The sequence below is a fragment of the Harpia harpyja genome, chromosome 7 (genome assembly GCF_026419915.1).
Source record: "Harpia harpyja isolate bHarHar1 chromosome 7, bHarHar1 primary haplotype, whole genome shotgun sequence".
Classification (NCBI taxonomy): Eukaryota; Metazoa; Chordata; class Aves; order Accipitriformes; family Accipitridae; genus Harpia; species Harpia harpyja.
This window is the reverse complement of record NC_068946.1, coordinates 14,808,200-14,831,112: the sequence shown is the minus strand read 5'-3', so window position 1 is coordinate 14,831,112 and position 22,913 is coordinate 14,808,200. Positions and strand designations below refer to the sequence as shown.

Here is a 22,913-nt window from a genome sequence, read left to right as displayed (position 1 = left end):
TTTCCTGGGGATGGATCGCTCCCCTGTGCGATTCTGCTGCCCCTTGGGCACAGGGACTGCCCTCCACCTCCCCTTGTGTGCCCTGGGCTCCAGCCCCCTCCTCATCCCGTGCCCAGGGTGCCCTGGGTGAGATGGTGGCAACAGTGTTCCAGGAGGGTCGGGGTCCTCAGTGACCCCCCGCCCACCCAGCTCCCTGCAAGTGGCGCAGTCCCCCATGCCTGTCAGCGGTTGAGAGGGGGCAAAGCATCCAGACAGCCCGCAGGCGGGAAAGGGAGGCGCAGCTGCCCTGAGCAAGGCCTCCCAGCGCTCCCTGAAAGAATTGCCGATTGCCAAGTGCGTGGGCCCTTGTCCCCCAGCCCTGCCCATGGAGCATGGGGAGGTGCCATCTCTTCTGCACTGAGCCGTGAGGGAGAGAGGAGGAGAGAGCCTGGTGTCTTTGCGGCTGCAGTGCCTGTGCAAGACGAGGAGCCTGTCGGAGGGGTTCTTTGCAAGTGAATATCTTCAAACATAACATCAGCTGGGTTGTAGAAGAGACTTGAACTGTTGCTCATTGCCAAGAGGTATCTTCTAGGTACAGTTGCCGGGGAGTTACAGGAGGCCACTGATACTGATTATTCCTGAAGGCATGTTACAGGACTAGCTACAGTCCTAATCTAGTTTGACACCTGTGGTATGCGTGTCCCCATTTCCATCGACCTCTTCCCTCTGAACTTGTGTTTTCATATAGATTGTGTTTTCGTGATTCTTGTGCTGAAGCTTTTCTGCAGAGATATAGTGGTGTTACAAGATTTCCAGTTTATCCAGCAAATTTTGGAGTTCTTCACAAATACTGTTCATAAAGCATCTGAACTTTATGCTTTGTATGGATTACATAAAGCTCAGATTTTTGCCCTGCATAGACAAAATCTCCTATACGTGGCTGTCTTCACATCCTGGCACGTTTTCCTCAGACTGTGACCCAGCTATGTCTGCGGAGGGGAAGGAGGGAAATAAGCACAGATGCTGTCTTAATGAGCAAATACAAGAGGCATGGAAAACCATGGGTCTGTACCTGCTGCTCTATCCGCTGAAGTATAGGGCATTGTAAGTTGAAAAAAGGCTAAAAGACTTTGCAAGAACTAATGGGCAGACAATATGGATCCTGGCAAGTCCATGGGGAATAAAGCTTCATAAAGGAAAACCAGATATTTTTAATAGGTTTGTTCTCAGAAGAAAAACGTAGGATAAGAGCTTACACCAGCTGTGCAGTGGGTGTTAATAGCCCAGTTCAGAGTTGCATCTGAAAGAAAGCAACCTCTCCTGGTCAGGAAAGGAGAGGTATCCTCAATTTAATGTCCCTTCGTGGCCGTGCAGAGCAGGTAAGAACATCAGTAGCTTCTGAAAGCAGCAGAGTAGCATTGCAGTTGGTGAGCTTAGATGAATCCAGCTTCCTCTGGCTAGGTTGTATCTATGTCCAAATCTTCAGACAACAAGTGTCACTCAGTTGCATCTGTAATGTTAGATGCCATGACAGCAGAGCCAGGATGGTGAGGTTAGGCTCCATGAGGCTGGATTTTTTTCACTCTAGTCCCTGTAAAAGTAGGAGGTGAGAGTTCATGATGTGTGATCGTAGATGAATGCCAATAAACATGCCTTTACAAAAGCTCAGATTTGAACAAGTCTTTTCCTTCTTCCTGAGCTGAAGGTAAAATTTTTCATCGTCTGCATTGTGGAACACCAAAGCTACCTGGTACTTTCTGTTCACTTTTCAGGGTTTCCTGAAAATACCCATCTGGTGGTTCAAGTCTTCAAGCCATAAGAAACATGGAGAGAACACACAAGACCAAGTGAATGGGATGACGTGCAAGATGGATGCTTTGCAGGTGTCTCCTGCAGGAGGTGAGCTTGATCTGTTTTTGAAAGGAATCGTATGGCCTGATTGTCTGTGATTGCACTGAGAGCTTTGAGTCAAAACCAAAATTTTAATCCAAAGCCTTAAAATGCTTTGGAAACCAATGAGTGACTGTACAAGTTTCAGCAAGTTTATGGGAAAGGAGCCACTTAGGAGACAGGTGCAACTTTTTACAAGGCCATGAATGCTAGGTGGTGTTCTGATGTTCCTTAGCTATATTTGGTCAAGGGTAAGACTTCCACTGAGTTTTGCAGCAGGGGCTCTTTAATTGTCAGTAAGTAAAATGGCTTCTCCATACCTGAAGGCAGTGGCTGAATTGTAAAGCATCTCCTCAATGAGCATAGAGGTGATTGGCTTCAAATGCCAGGCTCCTAATGTCATACTTCATTCACTTCAGGCTATGTTGCTTTTTGAGAAGGTGTAAAAGGGGCGATGAGTAAATATTACACAGCATAAAAGACATTACATACAGTATTTTAACCTGTGATTCTTCTTGTAAAGGTCAAATCCAAATAAAAAAAACAGCTAGGGTAGGAAAATCAAGTGAGGGTTGAGAAGAAGAAAATTAAGTGGGGACAACTGTGAATTGGAAAATGGGAAACAAACTGATTTTTCCTTTCTGCAGTTTTAACTTTCCTTGCAGCACACTCTACATTTCAGAGTCATAACCAATAATTAAGACTAATTTGAATAACTGGTCTTAGTTTTAAAATTTGATGTATAGGATCTGTTTGAACTCTTCCTGTTTGGCAACTAACAGAATGTATTTTATCAGCTGTGTATTATGTTTCTTGAACTGCCCCCCCCCCCCCCCCCCCAAAAAAAAAAAAAATTGAGGTCAGGTCCCTTCTCCAAGTGAAATCTCACCATGAAGTGACTGTTATCTCTTAGGAAAGTCATGTTGACTCTTGTGTTGTTTCTTTCTTCCTCCCCCCATCTAAAGATTCACCAGAATACATCTACACAGACATGGATCTTTGTTATGCTGGCAGTATAGAAATAGCAGGAGAAGCTTCTTTGGAAGATCTGAAGATGCAGGTTAGATGTTCTCCTGTATTGGAAATGTACAGCAACACTGTGATTAATTGATCTCTATTAATACCTATTTTCTATTTCCTTTTCCCTTGTCTCCAGTATGTTCTGATATGGCATTTGCTTATATGCCATGTTCAGTGGTAAGTACCAAGAGGCAGTTGGAGCATGTAGCTCAGAGACTTCCTTAGTATGTCCCCTGCAGTTGCCATTCTACCTCTCATGTGTCCTGACCTGCAAAAGCCTTGTTGCACTTCATCCAGAACTTTGGCTTGCAGCCCTATCTTTATTTCACAATGAAAAAATTCTTCATGAGAAGCACACACATACAAGCACTTCCTAAAAAGCCACTTTCCATTTTCATGTTGTTACTGTATTAGTTTTCTGCAGGGTTTTGGGGGGTTTGGTTTTTTTTTGTATGCTGAATCTAATGAATAAAGAATTGCTTTCGATGCACAGAAGGTCACGTTTGTCATTCAGGAAGGTATAGCTTAGTTTCTTTGGCCAGAAACTAAGGTGCCTTTTAATGCTTTTTTTAACCATAAAAGTATGATTTTAATACACTAAGAAAACCCAAACCAAACCAAACAAACCCCAAAAAGCAAAAAAACAAAAACCCAACAAAAAAAACCCATCCCAAACCCACAAAAAGACATGAAACAATCCTATCACAAGGCTCTTTATTGTTTAGCCAGTTGGTTGTTCTACTTAAACTGCATGGGAAAGGATATCTCATCTGATTCTGATCCTGATTCATACCAACACCTACTCTTTTGGGTATGACTTCAGTTTCAGTCTCTGGCAAACTACTGCTATGAAAAACGGACCATTTGCATCTTGTGAACAAGGAGAATTGTCGTAGCATGGAAAGAGTATTGTGTCCTTGATAAGGGCTTAAAGGAGCTTGCTTGGCAGTCTGCTAGAGACTGGGGTAATGATTCTGTCAGTCTCATTCCCTCCCAGTTATACAATTTTTGGTTAAAAAAAGAAATTCGGTACTTTTGAAATGTAAGTTAAGTTGAGAAATGTTGGGAGGGAGTGAAGTCCAACTTGCTTTGAGGTTGAAGAGTGACTATGTTGATCATAGCCCCCACCTGTAAGTCACAAGCAACAGCTGGTGTGGAATAAATCTTCATACCTTGCCCTATTTCTGATTGCTTTAGTATTGCACTGAGAATTAATAAATGGGTTTTCTTTTTTTTTTTTCCAAGGAGACTGGCTGCTAAAGTTACTGAAGAAATGTTTCTTTTTTCAGGCTATGACATTACTATGCTGCCAGGAGCAGATTGTCCCACTGCCCTCGTTTCTCAGAGCATGGACAGTGGACAGTAAGCGCCCAGCCAAGCTTTTACGAAACAACAAGCAGCAACTCAAGTAGGTTTCTTATTGAACGCACAAGTAGCATTGCAACAGACTGGCTGTTGACTGGATTGTGGGATGGATTGGTGGAGAAATAAATCAGCTCAGTCAAACATCAACAGAAAGCTCATTTCTGGTTACTTCGATTTTTTGCTGAGCACGTTTTTTTAACTCGAGAGCTGTGGAAGGGAGAGGTGTGATCATAAGTAGATCATACCATGCTTATTCTGCTAAGCTTTATATTAGGTGTTTTTAAATGCCGTATTTTACTTTTCTGAGTTTTTAATTTTTGTTCCAATAGCCTCTTGCTTTGGTTTTCCAGATAAGCACAGGTCTACTTGACTAAAAGAGTGATTTATCTACTCAGGAATTTAGAATATATGGCTGGAAATGTATGTAATCTTTGTTTTGTTTTCAGTGACTATAAGCTGGGTGCCAGAGTGGAAATCTGCATAGAACCTTTGCAAAAAGAAGAGCATTTGGGGTAAGATCTCAAGATACTTATTACGGCAGTGCATTTGAGATGAGACTTAATCGAGCACCTTTTAACTTAAATACTTTGTCAGGATTACAGATGTCAGTATGCAAGAAGACTTTGGAGCTTGTTTTTTGTTTTCCACAAACAAAAATAAGGGAGGGCGGGAGGGAGTGAAAACTGGGAATTCTGGATTCTGAAAGCATGATTCACAAAACCACTCTATTTTCTCTTCCTGATGACAGCCCCCATGAACTGCTGCTTCGAGTCCAGATGGGCATACCAGGGGAGAGGGACTACTATGACTCCACGGATTTGGTGTGGGATATCTCCAAAGAATGCACAACCTGGGCACTGAGGCAACAAGTGGCTTCTCACTGTTGTCTCCCTGTAGATAAAATTGAAATAGCCAAATACTTCCCTGAAAGATTTGAGTGGCTGCCAATATCTAGCTGGGTAAGATCTGGAATGACAGAATCCAACCGTTGTTTGAGAGAAGTATTTGTTGGTTTGTGCTGCAGTTCTTGAGCAAGCATATTTAAGCAGATGTTGGAAATCTGCCATGTATGAATCTTCTGGTTTGATTTTTTTCAGACACAGCAAATTTCAAAGAGGAAACGGAAGAAAAAACAGGAGAGTTTACAGTCAGCACCTTACCACCTGAAAGATGGAGATATCATTGGGGTGAAGGTAAATTAACTTGGCATTAATTGTTGCACAAGGATTAGGTTCTGGCACTGTCCCCTTTGCAGTATCTTAATTTCTTGCTGGTTTTCCTGCATCCTGCTACATCTCTGTGAAAGTACTGGGATGTGGATCTGGACAACATATTGTGTGGATTGGAAAATTGTTGCTACTGGTGCTTTTTCTTCTTTTTCTCCTGTTCTTAACCAGTCTGATGGAAGTTTCGTGCTTCTCCCCTTGTATCTTGGTACTGGCACTAGAGGGCAATACTTTAGAGGGTCTTGTGCAGCTCTCAGCCAGTGCAAGCAGTCAGTTCCTGCTCTACGCTTGAACACTACCCAGAAGAAACTGGATTTTTTTTCTTGCCCTCATTTTATTGACTGGTTTTTTTTCCCAACTCAGTGTAAAATCCAAGAACAGTGCCCTTTAAAAATCATATTGTAAATTTAAACCCATTACATTTTCCAAAGAATTATTACAGATCTATTTAATTCTTTAAAAAATAATTACACAGTGGCATATTGAGCTCTGAATTAGGAATAAGGCTTATTTAGGAGATCTCCAGAAGAACATACTTGCTGGGTTTTAAAGCAGTAGGCAGAAAAGTCTGATGCCCTATCCTGATGCATTGGACTATTTGGAGAAGTCCCTGAATAAGGCAAATTTGCTGTTAAATGCAAAAACTGAACAGAGGAGTCTAAAAAACTTTTCTGCCTTTTTGAATTTTTTCCACTTAATTAACATGAAGTTAATTGCTGTAAAACTAGCTAGAGGAGATGCACTGAAAATTAATTGCATAAACTGAGTAACATGTGGGAAACAGTTTTGGTAGATGAAAAGTATAAGCTAATAAACTCAATCATTTTTCACAACAGAATCTTCTCCTTGATGACACTAAGGACTTCAGCACAGTGAGAGATGACGTTGGAAAAGAGAAACAAAGGCAGCTTGTGTTACAAAAAAAGAAAAGGTATTGAGTATTTACATTTATTTTTCTTTAGAAATATGCAAACTGTTCTTTGCCACTTTTCAGACTGGCTTGATACTTGGATAATTTTTTGCGACAGTGCTTGGTGCTCTCAGAGCACACAGTTCCAGTAGTCCTGAAGGAAGTACTCAGGTAGTTCAAACTCTTGGCTTTAAGTGCCATGTTCCTACACCAAGCCGCAATTTTTGCTCTTGCAACACACTGCAACATTTGTCCCTGCCTCTGGAGATGAAAAATGAACTGCTTGGCTGCACTGGCCCTGCACAGGTTGTAAATGTGGGCTTGCAAGGTCATTCTTACAACTAAGTGGAAATCAAGTTCCAGTCCACGTTTGTGGTGCTGTTGGCGCTTAGGCTCAACTCTAATACTAGGCATCTTAAATTCTCTTTTTTTTAATAGTCGGCAAGCCGAACGCTTACAGGACCATGTTTTCTCTGAGGAGAAGCTGAATATTAAGCACCGTAAACCAGAAGTGGCTCTTTCTATCAACGTGGGTGTTTTCAGATAGCACCAGGAGATGATTTGCTGGCCAGACCATACTACCTATGTACTCAATTGGCATGGAGTACCTCAACTGGACCAACAAGAGGATCTTTCCTGAAGTGTCTTCAAGAATCACTGAGACAAACTGGATGTATAGGGTTCAGGATAACTCTGATTTTCTTCTAATCTCTCTTGGGGGAAGTGCTTTAGCATCCCTTTATCCATGTGGTACTTTTTCTCAGGCTAGGTAAATGCACTTTATCCATGAGAAAGCTGATTAATATATTGTATAACCTTTTGGTGACTGTTTTGTAATCACCCTAAATGCCTTTTTTTTTTTTCTTTTTTTTTTTTTTATCAGATGCTGGTGTCTTGCACGATCACTACAGCATTGCTGGGTTTTTAATGCAGTCATAAACATCTCTTTTTTTTTTTTTTTTTTAGATTTTTTTTTTTTTTTCATCTCTGATCACTGAAGTTAGTAGCGATACCAGAATTTGTTTTTGTCTCCTTATATATAAACCTAAGTCTGTAGCAGCTGGAGTCAGATTTCAGGAATGAAGGAAATGTGGAAATCTCTGGACAAAGTGTACTGAATTGGCAAAAAAAAAAAGTAAGTTCAGAATCTGTCAAGCTCTAAAACCTGAAGACCTTTTGCGATATGGAACAACAGTGCGGTAACCTATATATTTAAAGTTGCTAGGGCTTTTTTTTTTTCCATAAGCTTCATTAACAAACAAAAGGGATGGAAAAAATTGGCAGATCTTATTTTTGATCTTAAGTGGGTTTTATTGTACTCAAGAAAAAGGCTTGTATTTATTTTCAGTACTCTTATTCAGAGGAATTTCCCTCATTTCTTATTTTTTCAATTGTTCTAATATTCTTTGTTACATTTCAGAAGAAGTTTCTCTTGGTGTCACAAAGCTGATTTACAGCCTCCATAACAGAAGGGGATGTATATGGCTGACTACCAGCTGAACTCAGTAACAAAGGTTCTTAAGTATTAAGTAAAATGTTTACTGAGTGCTTATGAGACTGGATCTCAAGAATGAGAACGTGTGTAACTAGCTGATGAGAGACCATATTTTTCTTACCCCTGAGGCTGGGAATCGGGGTTGACCAGAAGCTGACACTTCAGCATCTTTATCAAAACTTTTTTAATGCTTACAATACTTAAACTGTGTTTACCCCACTGTATGTGACTATTCATAACTTAATTTCCCATCAGGTTCAGAATTTTCCTTGAGCACAGCTAGTACTGACAAATTAACCCAAACTCTTGATGGAGTTAATTGTTTACAATCAAATTCTAAACATGTTTTGAATAATAAGGCGAAAATGCAACAGTGGCAGATAACATACAAGAGTTTCTGTGCAGCAGTGACGTGCTGGTGGCATCTAACGTGTTTGGCTGTTAACGGCTGGGAACCTGTGCAAATGGATTGCCGTATCACATGAAGTCTGCTCTCAAACACACTGCAGAGCTTTGTTGAACTGCACAAATGTCCGGAAACCTGTTCTGAAATGAGCAAAGCAATTGTTAAAAAATAGTTTTTGAACATAGCCTGAGGTATCCTTAGTTAAATCTGTGTTAACGAGAGGACAAAATACAAGTCACTTTTGGGGACTACCATAAACATTTAACCTGCTTTGTGTATGTGTAGAAGATTTTGTAGTAGAAGATGCCAGTACAGCAGACTACTAAAATTTTGGCTAATATGAGAAGATCTCTCATTTATCTTCTATAGGTTAACAATATTCTGGTATTTCAGACAGCTTCAAGACAAAAACTGACACTCTCAGCTATCAGGAAGAAAAAAAAGTCAAAAGCTCCTTGAAGCATATGATTATTATTTATTTCTTTGCATATCTTTAAAATTCAGCAGGTGCTTCTGTGCTTTCTTAGGCTGATTCATTCAAGAAGAGGATATTTTAATTTCCTCACTGTTTCGGTTGTAGGTAGGCTTTACTTGAATCTTGAAATCCTAGTAGTATGGATAGATTTTCTGACTGAGGTGAGGGCAGCCAATTGCTTTCCCCATTTTATTTTGCATCGCCTTCTTCCGTATCAAGTGTTCTTGCGAGCCAAAAATGATCGCACGTGCTGATTACTAAGGTAAGCAAGAAAGGTTTGTGTCTGCAGATTGTTTCATTGCATTGCACTTACTTTGCTGTCACTTTAATTCCTCCAGTTCCTTGCTGGACAGCTGTACTGACCTCAGCCCTCCCACCTACCTGTTAATAACTCTAGCCTCTTCTTGAAAACACAAAGTTTGGAGAAATCTAAATATGGATTCCGTGTGCTAACGTGGGGATTTTAGTATGTGCCTTTGTTAAAGTGTAATGTAGCAGCGCCTGCACTGAACCAATCTTGGATTATTTCTAATGTTGGCTCAAAATGCTATTTTTTTCTTAAAACTATTGTGGGTCATTCCACAATGAGAGAGTTCATTAAAAATGGGGGTGGGGAGAGGGAACACCTTTTTAAAATGGAGTCTTTGTGATTCCACGGTTTATGATGGTTATATTCCAAAGCCTGGAAAAGCTTTCATCTTTATTTTTCAAGTGTTCTTCACAAAATAAAAAGTAATTTCTATTTGATTTGTGTGTCTAAGTCTCACTAAATACATTGATTGGGAATAGCGTGAATTGGTTTCTAACGTTGGACAGGGCACAACCTTCATTAAGCTTTAATTTCCAAATCTGTTCCTAAGACAGCATTCCAATCTCTGAGAATTTTCCCCAACCCAGCTGGGGTTGCGCTGTACAAAGACCTGGGTTCAGTTAGAGGACTGGGATTTTGGTGCAAGTTAAAGTGATTTTTAGCTTGTGTTTCTCCTCTTCTTCAGAAAGCATGGTCTAGTATTTACTTCCCAGTATTCCAGCTCCTAGTTTGTGCACAAATATATTAATCTGGTCTATTTTTGAAGGGAACTAGCATAAATCATCTAGAGGACTGTGGCTCTGCATAGAGTAAAAAACATGGATTGCTAAGGAATGGTTATCTTTTGTATCTGCTCCTGGGGCAGTCCTTGTAAAAGAGCAAGTGTTCAGCTCTGGGAATCTTATTATAAGAAAATTGTGTGTTTTCTTTTCCTTTTCCTCATAACTCATTCTAGTTTGCTAAAGTGATTATGGAGCAGGAGGAAGTGGCCCACAGAAAAAGCAAGTCCTTGCTCACTTCAATCCTCCCTCAGCAGTGGCTGAGCAGAGCTGTCGCGTTCTGAGGGGTGTTGGAGGTACAAACCCCAAGAAGGAGGAGCAATGGCACGGAGGGATGGAGCTGGGGCAGGTGAGCTCTGACACGGCGGCTGCAAGCTGCGTGCAGGAGAAGCTCTCTGGTTCTGGGACTTGCTGGCTGCTTTGGCTGTTTGCCCGAAGCTGAAGGGAGAGGGGTGCCAGGAATGCTCTCCAGCGTAGTTAGCTGCAATTTTGGGATTTCGCCAATACTTCTGCTGACATTGCCTGTAATTGAGGAGTTAATCTTCAGACCTTGCAGTATCCAAGGCCATGACATCTGGAGGCAACGATACCAAGCTGAGTTTGCAAGCAAGCTTAGAGAGACCAAGAGGTGCGAGCTCCCAGCCCTGGAGTCAGTGCCTGGAATGCTAATAACTAAACTGCTATCTTTCTGTTTTCTGGCTGACCCTTGGTCAGCACAGCTCCGTGTGCAGATAAATGCAAAGGATGTGATAATGATACAGCTCTTTCCATGGATCTTTATTATGGCCAGGCAGTGGAGGCCTATCAGCTGTGTTTATTGAATGGGGTTTGCAAGTACTGCTGCTTCTGCTCCTGTTTGATCTAGGCATTTGTGCCTTGTAAGAGCATCTGTCTTCTTGCTAGTTGGTGGGTTTCTTCCAAAGAGAGTACCAGCTTCGTGGTTAACACATCTATAAATTCCTGCATTACAAAGCTTTCTTATAAACTTTAACTGCAGCCCAAACAGATTTTAATTCTGGTGGTCGTATTTCAGAGGGTGATCAGTAGAGGTTAAACACCTGCTTTTGCTAAAATGTCCTTGCTAATCCCTGGGGAGAAACATTTAGAAAAAAAACAAAACTGGCCTTAGGCCGTTGTGCTTGCTTCCTTGCTGAAAAGTTTTACTGCCGTTAAGTAACTCTTACTTGTTCTAGGGGTTAACCGTGTTTAATTTCCTCCGTGGCCCACTGCGGTAGCATCTGAGCAATGCCAGCATTGCTCACGGAGTTCTGAGGTGCCCTCTGCCCCTCTGTGCTGGCAGCCTCCCTCATGCAGGTACCCGCCAGGATGCCCCTCTCTGACCACCCTGGGTCCTGTGGCAGTACTCAGCCCATCGTTGTCCTCTCTGAACTGCTCCCACCTCTGCTCTGAGCTCCAACCAGCCCTCCTGTCTCTGCTGGGTAACCCCAGGGTTGCTCTTCTCCCCTATGGCTGATCCCTGTCTTTATTTGCCCTTTTATTTGTCTCATCTGCAACTTCTCCCAGGGGCTCAATCTGCTGCAGGCCTTGTCTTCAAATTCCTCTTTAATTCTCTTTTTCCTGGTGATCACAGGGAATCGCTGATCACTTCTGAAGACACACAGTCTTCTGCATTTCACACAGAAGCTGCTGAGGGCACTGTAATTCTGCTGCCGTACCCATCTCCTCTGGCTGCCATTGCTGCTCAGAGCCACGTTTTGACTGTAAGCCCCTGCCAGCAGCCTGTGCTTACGAAACAGCTCCCAGGTGACTTCTGTGAACTATACCTGTGTTCTTAATGCTGAAAGAAGTTTAACCTTCCTCCCACCCACCAGCCCTTTTGCTCAAAAAAAGAAAGGTATTTGTTAGCTAGCATGGTTTGTTTTGTTCCCATGGGATGCTCCTGACAGGAACAGGCTGTGGTGGGGTTTTTGTTTTTTGGATTGTAAGTAGGTGCAGCCACGATAGTTTCTGTAGAACTGATGCCTGTTTGTCTAATCTAGCTAATTAAGCTTAGTATGATTACTGCAGAAACAGCACAGCTGTAGCTGCAACGTACACATCAAGCGTATCTTCCTTTGGGGTGGGTTACAGGGCCATTAATGATTCCCCAGTCAGAATTTACTTGCAGTGATTTACAAATTCTTGATTTTCATATCATAGACTCAGTGTGCCCAGCTGGAGGCTGAATGCGCTTGGTTAACAGCCATGTTGTGATAAGAGGGACTTGCTCAGTTCTGCAGAGTATCAATTTTTTTTTATTATGGCCGTGCACACAAAATAATGTGGAAATCAAGGAAAAGAAATTTGGAAAGGAAGTGGGCTGATCCTTTATTTTTGTTGTTTGAATTATACAGCAAGATTTTTAACAAATAATAATAAAACAATTTTCTGAAATCCACATTAGTGAGCATGGCAATTCACAAAGCAATGAAAATATAAAACCCATCTTCACATATGGTTGCATGCTTTTGTTTCTCACTATACTAAAAGCCTTTCAAACTAGAAGACTTACGGCTTAAGAAGAGGAAAAAAAAAAGAAGTTGTGCTGTGGAAAAATGACTGCAACAAGTACAACGTAGCTAGGCACGCACAAGACAAACTTAGAAAATGTATTTATAATCAAAGTGTCCTTTTTAGAATGACACCAGTTGGGGTAAAGAAGAGTTTGTGAATGCTACAAAAGACAATTCTCCTCTATTAACGATAACTGTAAAGTCATTAAGATAGACTGCTACTTAAAAATCAGTCGGTGTATCTATTGCACCAAGTTCTCATGACCGTGGCTTCTCGACAAAGGTCTGTGAGGGGAGGCACAAGGACGGGCCGCGTGTGCTGCTCTGTGTCTCTCGGCACTCCCGGGGCTGTCATCTCAGCACGTGTGTACAGGTCAGTGCTGCCCCAGGCTCAGAGCTCTGTGCGCAGAAGCAGCTTTGCTTGTCTCATGTTTTCAATCACTGCGGAGAAAGCACTGCAGATACTAAGGATGACAGGGAAGATTCCTACATCTACACAGCTTAAAGTCAGAAATTAAAGCCACTCTGGATAGCTAGACTTCCAAAAGGTCTTTAAAAAAACTTTTTTTTTTTTTTTCAATTTTAATGAGTAGTTTTGACTAGTTGTTTTGTCTCAGCAACAGGTGTTGACTGCAACTAGTGATTGGCTTCTAGAAAATATTCAGACACTGATTTGGGAGAAATTAATTTTTTTTTTTCCCCCCTCCTTTCTCTTGCACTATTTCATTAACTCCTCTTGGTGGCAAAAGTGTATATAATGTTGTGTTTTAATTGATGCTCCAGTGTCAGGGTGCCATTAGAATATACCAGTTCATCTGATGGCGTTCGTGGGGGGTACAGATGTTCTTTTCTGCATTCTGCAGGTGTCCCGTGAGGTTCAAAGCTTTGTCTGAGTGTCAGACAAAATTCTGTGTGCTGTTGGAGTGGAAAAACTAGAAAAGACTGTGAACCCAGATCACAGGATTATTGTTAGCCTGCTTGTCTGTGGGAAGTGGTTTGTTCTGTTACCCACAGGTTTTGAATCTCGCTCATCCCAACTTGCTATAATCTCGGGATCGAGACCTCAGAAACATACAATTCTCAAAGTGTTATCAAAGTGGGCAGCCAGGAGAGGGGAGTGCAGAGACATCAACCCTTAGGAATTAATTCCAGCCCTCACGGAATATGTATTTTTAAACTTTGGTTACCCCTAGGGCGAGAAGTACTGCAACAGCTTCTGCGGTTCAGGTTATGAAGCAGAGCAGGAGCGTACTCAAGTCTGCAAGTGCCTTGAACTGATGCAGGTGGGGTTTTGGGGCCAAACTTACACAGCGTTTGGAAACTCTGCCAGCTGGCTTCAGAGACTGAGGACAATCTCAGCATACTTTACTGCCCAGTTCTTCAGAAGTATTCAGCAATGGTTCTTCTTAGAAGGCACTTACACTAAATTTACTTCATTCATGTTTATAAAGGGCTTTGAGCAAGTTTTACTGCAGAAATAGATCCAGCATTTCTCAAGATTCTCTTATACCCTCTTCCCTGAACGACATTTGTCTTGTATAAACTTGAGATGGCTAAAAAGGGATCAGTAAAGTGCCCATTTCACTCACAGGTTGAAATATCTTCTGGTTCGTAAGCATACATCCTGTTCCCATATTTGCCAGTTAGATCAGCTCGAACTGTCATTGAAGGATCTTGAGGGGGGAAGAAAAGTACAAGATATTAGCAACTCTGGCTTTGTGAAGTGGGGCTGTGGTGAATAATTTTGTGAGGATAAAAGCCTTTTAAAATGGTGTTGATTGGCCTTTTTATGGCCGGAAAAGTACATCTGGAAGCACCAGGCTTTCAGCAGCTGTACGTTAATGAAGTCTACTTCTGAAACTCATCATGAACAGATCCTCTACACACAAGCCTTGTCTGTTGGCTCAAGATTATTGCCCATTGTCCCCTTCACACCCAGCAGTTTGATGGTAAGTTTGCCTTTTGTATAGTTGTTGGTCACGGTTGGTGATGGGCCTTTGGTCTGCCCTTGGACAGAGCATTTGTCATTCATCTGAGGACAGGCTGGGAGTAAGAGGCTATATTCAGATATTGTGGCACAGAGTCACGTAGGCAGGCCCAAACTCTTAAAGGATATATGTTAGCAGTTAATAGCAGTGACATGCTGTTCATTTCCACTAGTGGAATGAGACTGTCACAGTCCTGTTTTTAAAAAGATGGTAGTGATTTTGGGTGCCTGACTTAATCTCTGATTGCTCAACAAGTATGCTGAAATAAGGCCCAATTTTTATTTGTGTGGTTAAGCTGTTCACTCTGAAAGTCTGGGTTATTTCTCTAGCTTCAGTGATGATTCCCCTGACCCCAGAGACTCACCCACAAAGAGGATCCGAGGGACGTAATGGCCATCAGGTGCCATGTTGTCATCGCTGCTGGAATGCTGTCGGAGTTAGATAGCCTCTTAGTGACAGGTAACTGTCTGAGCGCTAGAAATGGCCTCAATCAGCTGAGCTTGCCTCATCTACCAACAACTGACAATTCTGGTGTGATCAAATAGGGACTTTCCCTGGTCTGTCCAAGCTGTCCCCTCCTAGATGCTTGGGGATGAGGACAGAAACCCCAGGCAGGTAACTCAGAAAGCCTGATGACTGAGTATTTTTTCCTTGTATCAGAATACTACCTGTGGCTGGAACATACAAAATGGTATTTCTATACCAGTAAGTATGCATACACGTGTATGGCAGTGTCTCCCTGCCTTCTCTCCAAGGAGGAACTGTGTTGGTGTTTTGCAGACCCTGTTGTACATCCCCAGACAAGTGGGAGAAAAAAGAGAATTTCAAATACAACTTCAAAGCTGTGCAAAGTGAATCCATTTCTGCTTTTAATATGGATGGCTTATTCCACTCCCTAGTAAACATTTCAATTAATATTTTTAAAATACAAACTTACTACCAGATTGAGCATGATGAAGTCCTCCTGAGCCATCTGCTGGATTTCTGGGCTAGAAGCAAATGCTTTCCTTAAAGCTAGAAGAAAGAGAAATACATTACTTGGGTGGGAAAAAAAAAATCTGAATCACTGCTTTTCATGGGTTTGCATCATCTTATATTGATCCTAAATACACCAGTAAATGACCGGCACCACTTTGATACGCATATGTCCCATAAAGCGTGGAGGACTTGGTTCTCGTAAAGTAAAATGCAAAAGACATTTAGTCCTTGAGGAACTGAAATGCTGGTGTACAGACATACTTCCTTCCCAGGGGCTGAACAGGTCATGAATGCATACAGCTTGGCTTTATTCGGTCGTCTACTACAGAGCATGCGCGTTGTCTGCACAATTTATGCTGTATGCATTTGGGGGAACAAATACTTACAGAAGTTTCATAAGACATGGTGGGGCCAGACTTCCCTGACAAACCTCACTTTGTTCTTGATAACCAAGGAGGTTATCAAGTGATAGTGAGTGGTCTGACACACTTTTTGGCAGGAGGCCTCATAAGAGTAAGAGGAAAGTGTATAAAACAGATGGTAGTAGATGCTCTTGCAGGCCAGAAGATGATTTGAGCTTTCCAAGGCTGTAAACTATTGCACCTCTAAGGTTCTTGTCTGCAGATGAAAGTACGCCAATAAAGGCATGTTGCAGTCCCTGTGGATCGGTGAATATGAGGCTACAAAGATAATTTTTCTGGTGTCTGACTCTCCCTTTTATTCAAAGCCACAGTATAAAACAATGCAATGGAGGCAGCGTGATGCCTAACCTCGCTGGCTTGATATGTCTACTTTCAGGGCCTCTTTCTGAGGGGATACCACTTCCCCAAGCTTTAATCACACAAGCTGATGATTTCCATGCTTGCTGGGGCCCAGGACTGGAGTTGGGAGTAGGCAGGAAGGAGAACTGACAGGAGATCAGGGGTGTGAAAGAGGATAAAGGAGGAAAGCTTGGTGTCTACCTGCTTGTTTTGTAGCCAGGGAAGTTTTGACCCAGAGCATGTTACTGCCCAGAAAAACTTTACAACTGTTTTATTCCCCAGCTCTTCTCAAGGGTCCCCAGTGGATTTACTGTCTCTCCCTTTCCCTGCATGTGCTGGAAAGGCTTCACCCCAAGTGCTCAAATACTTTTTAAGGAATGAGCACCGACAGATTTGGATCCCCCAGGTGGTTTGGAAGGGTTTGCTTTGCTCACCTTGGCTGTAAGGACACTCTTCCAAGTGGTGAATAACCATCAGTGGCTTCTTGCTGAAACGACATTGCAGGAAAGGAGTGGGGAGGCAATTCACACCTTTTACAGACTGCACTTGCAAAGTGTTAAGGCACTGAGTTGCTCCAGGGATATATTTACATTGTGAGAGCAATAGCAGCCAGTCTAGCAGGGAGGTGTGGACACAGCCACGTACAGAGGGGTGTATCACTGAGAAGGTAACACTGGACGCTCTGCAAGGGCATTTGCTCAGCTCCTAGAAGGTAAGCTCTCACCAAGATCTTGTACAGCCTCGCTACCATACAGGAAAATACAACAAGGCACAGTCTGAACATCATGTTAGAGCATAGCTTTGTTCTGTGCAGTTAAACATATGAACCAAAAGGCATAACAAGAATTGAGGATTACCTGTTTTTTGATCGTGCTAAACCTTCTTCGTATGTCTGTGCCCATTCAATGTCATCTCCCCAGCCTGTTGAGAGCAGAGCACCCTTAGTTAATTTGCTGGTCAGTATGGATGAGGATGTTCTGCAGAATGGGGATGTGGAGCCACATGTGTAATTGGGTGGCACAAACTAGGCACCTTCCCTCAGGGTGTTGAGACCCTCAGGGTGGTTTGTGGGTACCAGGAGAGCCCCAAGCAGAAAGGTGCAAAGAAACGGATGACAGGGAAGGGAGGTGAAACCCCAGCTTTGATAGGGCTTAGGTGGTGGATTAGGATTAGACAGGTATTTCCAGCCACTCAAAAGCTGAAGATCAGTTTCTCCCTGAACCCGTACACCCTCCCAAAGAGCTGAACCAGGCTTGCTGCTTGCCTATGGCTTCCTGCAGTAAGGGATTGCTCAACAGGCTGGGGGCTAGGGAGGGTAAGGATACAAGAATGTTTTTGGCATGAGGTGCTTGGATCTTGCTTGATGGAGCAAAGCTTGGACCTGAGTCTGGAGCCCCTTGCAATGGCTACAGCACCCTGCTCATGCCCTGCATCACCCAAAGGAGACCCCAGGGAGGAAGAGGATGTACCTGCTTGCCCGTGCCTGACCTACAATGCTGGCAGGAAGGCAGACAGCAGAGGGGTTGAGCTGGCTGCAGTTTAGCTGTGTGACTATGGTCTCCTGCGTACATGGCATGCCTTTGTAGGGGTAAGGGCTGCTGATGGGCTTGCCTATTGAGCTCAGCCTCTGCAAAGCTGATCCAGCAGCTGATCAGCAGCCGGTGTAACAGCCTGGCTCTTGGCCCCATCCCCAGCCCAGGTTTGGAGCAAAGCACCTGTAGCTGTTCCCAAGCACAGAGCATGAGGACTTCTCCCCTGCTGAACGCACAAGTGCTCTTGGCCACGGTGGAAATGGCACCTGTGAAAGGTAGGTTTGGGCTTCTGCTTCTGACGAATAGTAACACAGTGGGGAATCTCCCAGCTGCTGCTCTCAGATATTTGCATGCCTGGACATATGGGTGGAGGTGCACACTAGCCACTGCAACAGGGAACTACAGGTGCTTTAGAACTACCTTAAGCATCCTAGTCGCTCACCTCGAGAGAGAGTCTGTGGGGTCCGTATCTGAGCTGAGCTTTCTTCCTCTTCATCAGGGAGCTTCTGGATCTTTTTCTGTGCAGCAACCATTACACCATTGCAGAGAAGGAGGGAACACAGGAACGGAAAGGCATGCATGCTTCTGGCTGGCAACAACAGAGAGAAAGGACCAACTCAGGCAGTCAGAACTTGATGAGACAGTCTCATAAAGAGCCATTTACTTGGAACTGGTCTCTCACCTGGCAGCTCCTGCTGACGCCTCGACAGCGGTGTCCTTGCTGCAGCCTCTCCCCTCTGGCCCAGGTTAAGGCAAGGTCTCTTTATACCTCTGTAAATACAATAGCTGGGTATGGACGTCAGCTGAAATTCCAGGATATCCTGCTCCTGCCAAGGTGCAGAACAACCTTTTTACAAAAGCTTTCTTCAGTCAGCCCAGCAACATGCATGATTGTAATCAAGGTATATTGATTTATGAAAGCATTTGTGCAGAGTTTATGCTAGACACACCTAGCTCCTTGGGGGTCGACTGTGGGTCTCCAGGTACAGTGAAGTTTCTCAGAGTCAAACTGAGAGATACAGAGAGGATGCATACACCTCTCTTGACACCCTTCACACCAAGAGTGGTGCAGAATGCACATTCCTGTAAGGAAAAAAAAAGTTAAAGAAAATAAGAAATCACAATGTAAACAACATGATATGAACTGAACCATGTAGCAGTAATAGGGAGCATCAGCATAATGAAAGGACTGTGCAAGGATATGAGGCATAACTCTGTGGGATAAACAGGGCTTGTGTTACAGCCTAAGGAGATGGTTTTCTCCCATCGTCAATTTTAAGGAAATAAACACCACCTTTCCATGCAGGGTTGATAGCTCTTTGCAAAACTCCTGTTGTATCAAGTGAAGATGACCATAATTTCCATTGTGGAACCAACCACAGGCCTGTTAGGAAATCCTAGCTCTGCTTCTGTACACAGTCATACTGCAGTCTTTATTTCTATCTGCTGTGTTGTGCTGAGTAAGAGAAAGGCTCCTTGTGAGGACCCCTTCTGGTGTCCCATAGGGTGGGCTTTAGTGTATCATATGGGGTCAGGAGGTCACGATAGGGTTTTAGAAGGGCTGGAAATACTGCGTTCGCTGTGTTTCTAATGCTTGGTTACTCAACCAGAGGAAAGCTTGTTCTAATGCTGTTGTGTGTGAATGCCTTTCCTTGGCACTTTTTGAAGAAACAGCGTTTGCCTGTATTTAAGGTCCAGCAGGACTTGGACTTTCAACTTCAGCGCTTGCTTCTGTTGCCTGAACGACAAAGGACAACAGCCCTGGGCTGTTTCCCAGCTAGACCTTGGGGCTGGCAATGGCTGTGGTCATAGAAGGGAAGCAAACCCTTCTTCTTTAGAGTCCGCAGTGCAGAAGGAGGGGTTGGAGCCAGCACAGCTCATGGGAAAGGAGAGATCCCTTCTTACCTTTGACTTGCTCTCTGTTCTCACCTCCTTATACCTTTTCATTGAGCCAGTGAACTGGCTCCCAGGCGTTGAAGGGTTATATATATATATATATATATGTATATGTATATGTTCTCATACTTCACTAGTGGTTTTCATCTCCAGTTCACTTGCAAGGTGAAGAGGCAGTATCCAGACCTGGAGGGTCACAAAGCAAGCTCAGGAGCGCTGCCAGTGACTTACAGCACATTGCTAGCTTGAGGCTGAGGATTACAGTAGATAGGGAGTTGCTGAAATGTGCAAACATCGCAGGTTTCTTGAACCAGAATGGTACTGCATGAAATCTGGATATAAATTGCATGGGGAGGTTGAGTTGTGCAGATGAAGATGGATGGTCATTTCAGTAATATTCAAAAGCTCTGCTCATTTCCAAAACTATACTATAAAAATGCAAGTGTGCTGCTGTGCTCTGAATGACAAGCTTTTCTGATTACAAAAGAAATAAAAGCCAGCATGGACAGCGTTAGCAGAGGTTGGCAAAAGGAAACTAGCACACAGACAAAATTTAAAGACAAAAAGGTGGGGTGGATCCAGAGAACAAAGTGACACTTTGTAGAGACCCAGCTCTTATGAAAGTTACTGCTTTCAATTTCAGCTACGGCAGGGCAGATCGAATAGGTGCACACTGTAACTGCAGGCATGATATGTTACATGGCTTCAATAGACTCAGAGTGTTTCTCCTGATAAAAGAAATTTGATTGTGCACCATACACCCATTAATTGCAAAAATTCTTTTTATATGATGTAACAGAATAAATCAAACAAGCCTTTCCATTAACACTCCTTAGAGTAAACACGTTGCAGCTTCCAGGTTGCTTATCATGGTTTGGGTCTTATCCAATACACCAAACACAACTAGCCAAACCAAATTTATGCTAGGGTCCTGAATGGTCCTTCTGCTCAATGTCTTAAGCAGGTATAGAATCTGTACTGAAGTGATCAAAAACAGCAGGAAACATCTATCTAGGAAACCACACAGCTCTGCCTGTCTAGTTATCTCCACACAAAATGTATTTAAGGTATGTTTATCAATTTATTGTTTTTATATCTGAAAAAATAACTCACAAGGGTAATTCACCTAATTTCTCCCTTGCTTTCCACAACACAGCACTCCTGAGGCACAGCATCTTTTTGTCACCTTGAGGATGGGAATGCTACAGCAAGCCCGCTTCCCCCTGATCCAGGCAGGATCAGCCAGCGAGCTGCGTCTGTAGCTCTGGGACATGTCTTGCGAGCTGGGTTGTTGCTGGATGGCAGAGGCAGAGCAGCGGAGCCTCTGCAGAGCTGGAAGTCCTACAAATGCATCTCAAGGTGTGATGGGTTAACCCTGGCTGGATGCCAGGTGCCCACCAGAGCTGTTCTATCACTCCCCCTCCTTCTCAACTGGACAGGGGAGAGAAAATATAACAAAGAGCTTGTGGGTCGAGATAAGGATAGGAGAGATCACTCACCAATTACCATCACGGGCAAAACAGACTCAGTTTGGGGAAAAAATTAACTTGATTTATTACAAATCAACCGGAGTAGGGTAATGAGAAATAAAACCAAATCTCAGAACACCTTCCCTCCACCCCTCCCTTCTTCCTGGGCACAACTTCACTCCCGGATTCTCTACCACCCCCCCAGCGGCACAGGGGGACGGGGATGGGGTTTACGGTCAGTTCATCACACGTTATTTTCTGCCGCTTCATCCTCCTCAGGGGGAGGACTCATCACACTCTTCCCCTGCTCCAGCGTGGGGTCCCACCCACGGGAGACAGTCCTCCACGAACTTCTCCAACGTGGGTCCTTCCCACGGGCTGCAGTTCTTCACGAACTGCTCCAGCATGGGTCCTTTCCACAGTGTGCAGTCCTTCAGGCACAGACTGCTCCAGCGTGGGCCCCCCCACGAGGTCACAAGTCCTGCCAGAAAACCTGCTCCATGGGCTCCTCTCTCCACAGATCCGCAGGTCCTGCCAGGAGCCTGCTCCAGCGCGGGGTTCCCACGGGGTCACAGCCTCCTTCGGGAACCCACCTGCTCCGGCGTGGGGTCCTCCACGGGCTGCAGGTGGATATCTGCTCCACTGTGGACCTCCATGGACTGCAGGGGGACAGCCTGCCTCACCATGGTCTTCACCACGGGCTGCAGGGGAATCTCTGCTCCGGCGCCTGGAGCATCTCCTCCCCCTCCTTCTTCACTGACCTTGGTGTCCGCAGGGTTGTTTCTCTTACATGTTCTCACTCCTCTCTCCGGCTGCCGAATACCGCTGTCCCAACTTTTTTTCCTTCTTAAAAATGTTATCACAGAGGCGTTACCACTATCGCTGATTGGCTCGGCCTTGGCCGGCGGCGGGTCTGTCTTAGAGCCGGCTGGTATGGGCTCTGTCGAACACAGGGGAAGCTTCCAGCAGCTTCTTACAGAAGCCACCCCTGTAACCCCACCCACTACCAAAACCTTGCCACACAAAACCAATACACAAGGCAAGCAGCCATGAAACGAAACAAATACCAGGGACCATGCCAAGCCCCAGAAGAGGTATTTAAGAGGCCAGGACCTCAGCTGGCAAAAAAAACATTTGCTGAGATTCATCCTGTATTCAAAAAACTAAAAAGTTGTAGAAGATGCATATGACTGTATTGTCACCAGGTAGGGTTGTAGAAAGACGTTCCCCCTGCCATAGACTTTATCCTGTTGGATGTGGTTCAGATTTTGAAGTGAAGTGTGTTTTGAAGTGCAAAGTCTCTTTGACAAGATGCTGAGCACTCTAAAATGTCTGTCTACTTTGTTACAGTACCAGATTGTAGCCAAGCAGTCACTAGCATCTGTCAGTGTGTTGGACTGGTGAGCTGGAGCCCAGCTGCCCTGGAGAAGAGGGAATATGCACTGGAGATCTCTATCCAGCACACAGGAAAGGAGAGGAGTAGGTTCAAGCAACTGGTGGCTGAACCTGCATTTTGCAATCTGCAAGTCCAAAGTTTCATGGAATAAAATGACTTTTCTTATTGCAAGCGCTGGCTTAGCAATGCAGAGCTAGCAATGGGGAAGACCCTTGGCATCAGATGCCAGCTTCATTCTCCTTTCCAAACTGTGTAAGTTCCTTATCATTGACCTTTCTTGCAATTGGAATCAAATAGCAAATGAAAATGAGAAATCGTTAGCCCCAGAGCTACAACCACCAATTTCTTCATGGCTTACTGGTGGGAGGACAGCTAAATAATGACACAGAACACACAGGGAAAATCTCACTGGTTTCCATTTTTGCAGGTGTTGGGCTCATGCAATTACCTTTCAGGACAAGGGAACTGTGTAAGTGGTCCCAGGTGGGAGCTCTGCTCACTGTGAAGTCCCATCCTTGGAGCCTG

General features: G+C 43.8%; 2 protein-coding genes across 10 annotated transcripts in view; one reads left to right on the top strand and one right to left on the bottom strand.

Annotated features, from left to right (window-relative positions):
• USP40 (ubiquitin specific peptidase 40) overlaps nt 1-9,513 on the top strand; it is a 40,399-nt gene extending 30,886 nt beyond the window's left edge. For 6 of the 9 annotated variants that reach the window (XM_052792025.1, XM_052792024.1, XM_052792023.1 and 3 more), the window contains 8 exons: nt 1,752-1,878; nt 2,835-2,929; nt 4,179-4,297; nt 4,701-4,766; nt 5,003-5,213; nt 5,352-5,447; nt 6,317-6,411; nt 6,829-9,513. In XM_052792025.1, the coding sequence (XP_052647985.1) occupies nt 1,752-1,878; nt 2,835-2,929; nt 4,179-4,297; nt 4,701-4,766; nt 5,003-5,213; nt 5,352-5,447; nt 6,317-6,411; nt 6,829-6,937 (918 nt within the window). In that variant the 3' untranslated portion in view covers nt 6,938-9,513. Of the gene's footprint in view, nt 1-1,751; nt 1,879-2,834; nt 2,956-3,025; nt 3,067-4,178; nt 4,298-4,700; nt 4,767-5,002; nt 5,214-5,351; nt 5,448-6,316; nt 6,412-6,828 lie in introns of those variants that run through there. The other 3 variants (XR_008235932.1, XM_052792026.1, XM_052792027.1) reach the window with 3 other exon arrangements.
• A 3,076-nt stretch (nt 9,514-12,589) lies between these two features.
• LOC128144135 (anterior gradient protein 3-like) lies at nt 12,590-18,368 on the bottom strand. The gene is made up of 7 exons (XM_052792547.1): nt 18,070-18,368; nt 16,953-17,016; nt 16,530-16,582; nt 15,294-15,370; nt 14,721-14,784; nt 13,958-14,041; nt 12,590-12,809 (listed from the first exon to the last, which is right to left on the bottom strand). Exons 1-7 carry the CDS (start codon nt 18,206-18,208, stop codon nt 12,760-12,762), a joined length of 531 nt encoding a protein of 176 aa, XP_052648507.1. The 5' UTR covers nt 18,209-18,368; the 3' UTR covers nt 12,590-12,759.
• Nucleotides 18,369-22,913: the final 4,545 nt, after the last annotated feature.

Excerpts from the sequence above, each read along its gene's own strand:
- LOC128144135 (XM_052792547.1), bottom strand. The coding sequence starts at position 18,208 with ATGCATGCCTTTCCGTTCCTGTGTTCCCTCCTTCTCTGCAATGGTGTA. Across the intron at positions 16,583-16,952 it reads TTAGCACGATCAAAAAACAG|CAAGAAGCCACTGATGGTTA; the intron begins GTAATCCTCAAT and ends ATGTCGTTTCAG. Across the intron at positions 14,785-15,293 it reads TCATCATGCTCAATCTGGTA|CATTCCAGCAGCGATGACAA; the intron begins GTAAGTTTGTAT and ends TAACTCCGACAG.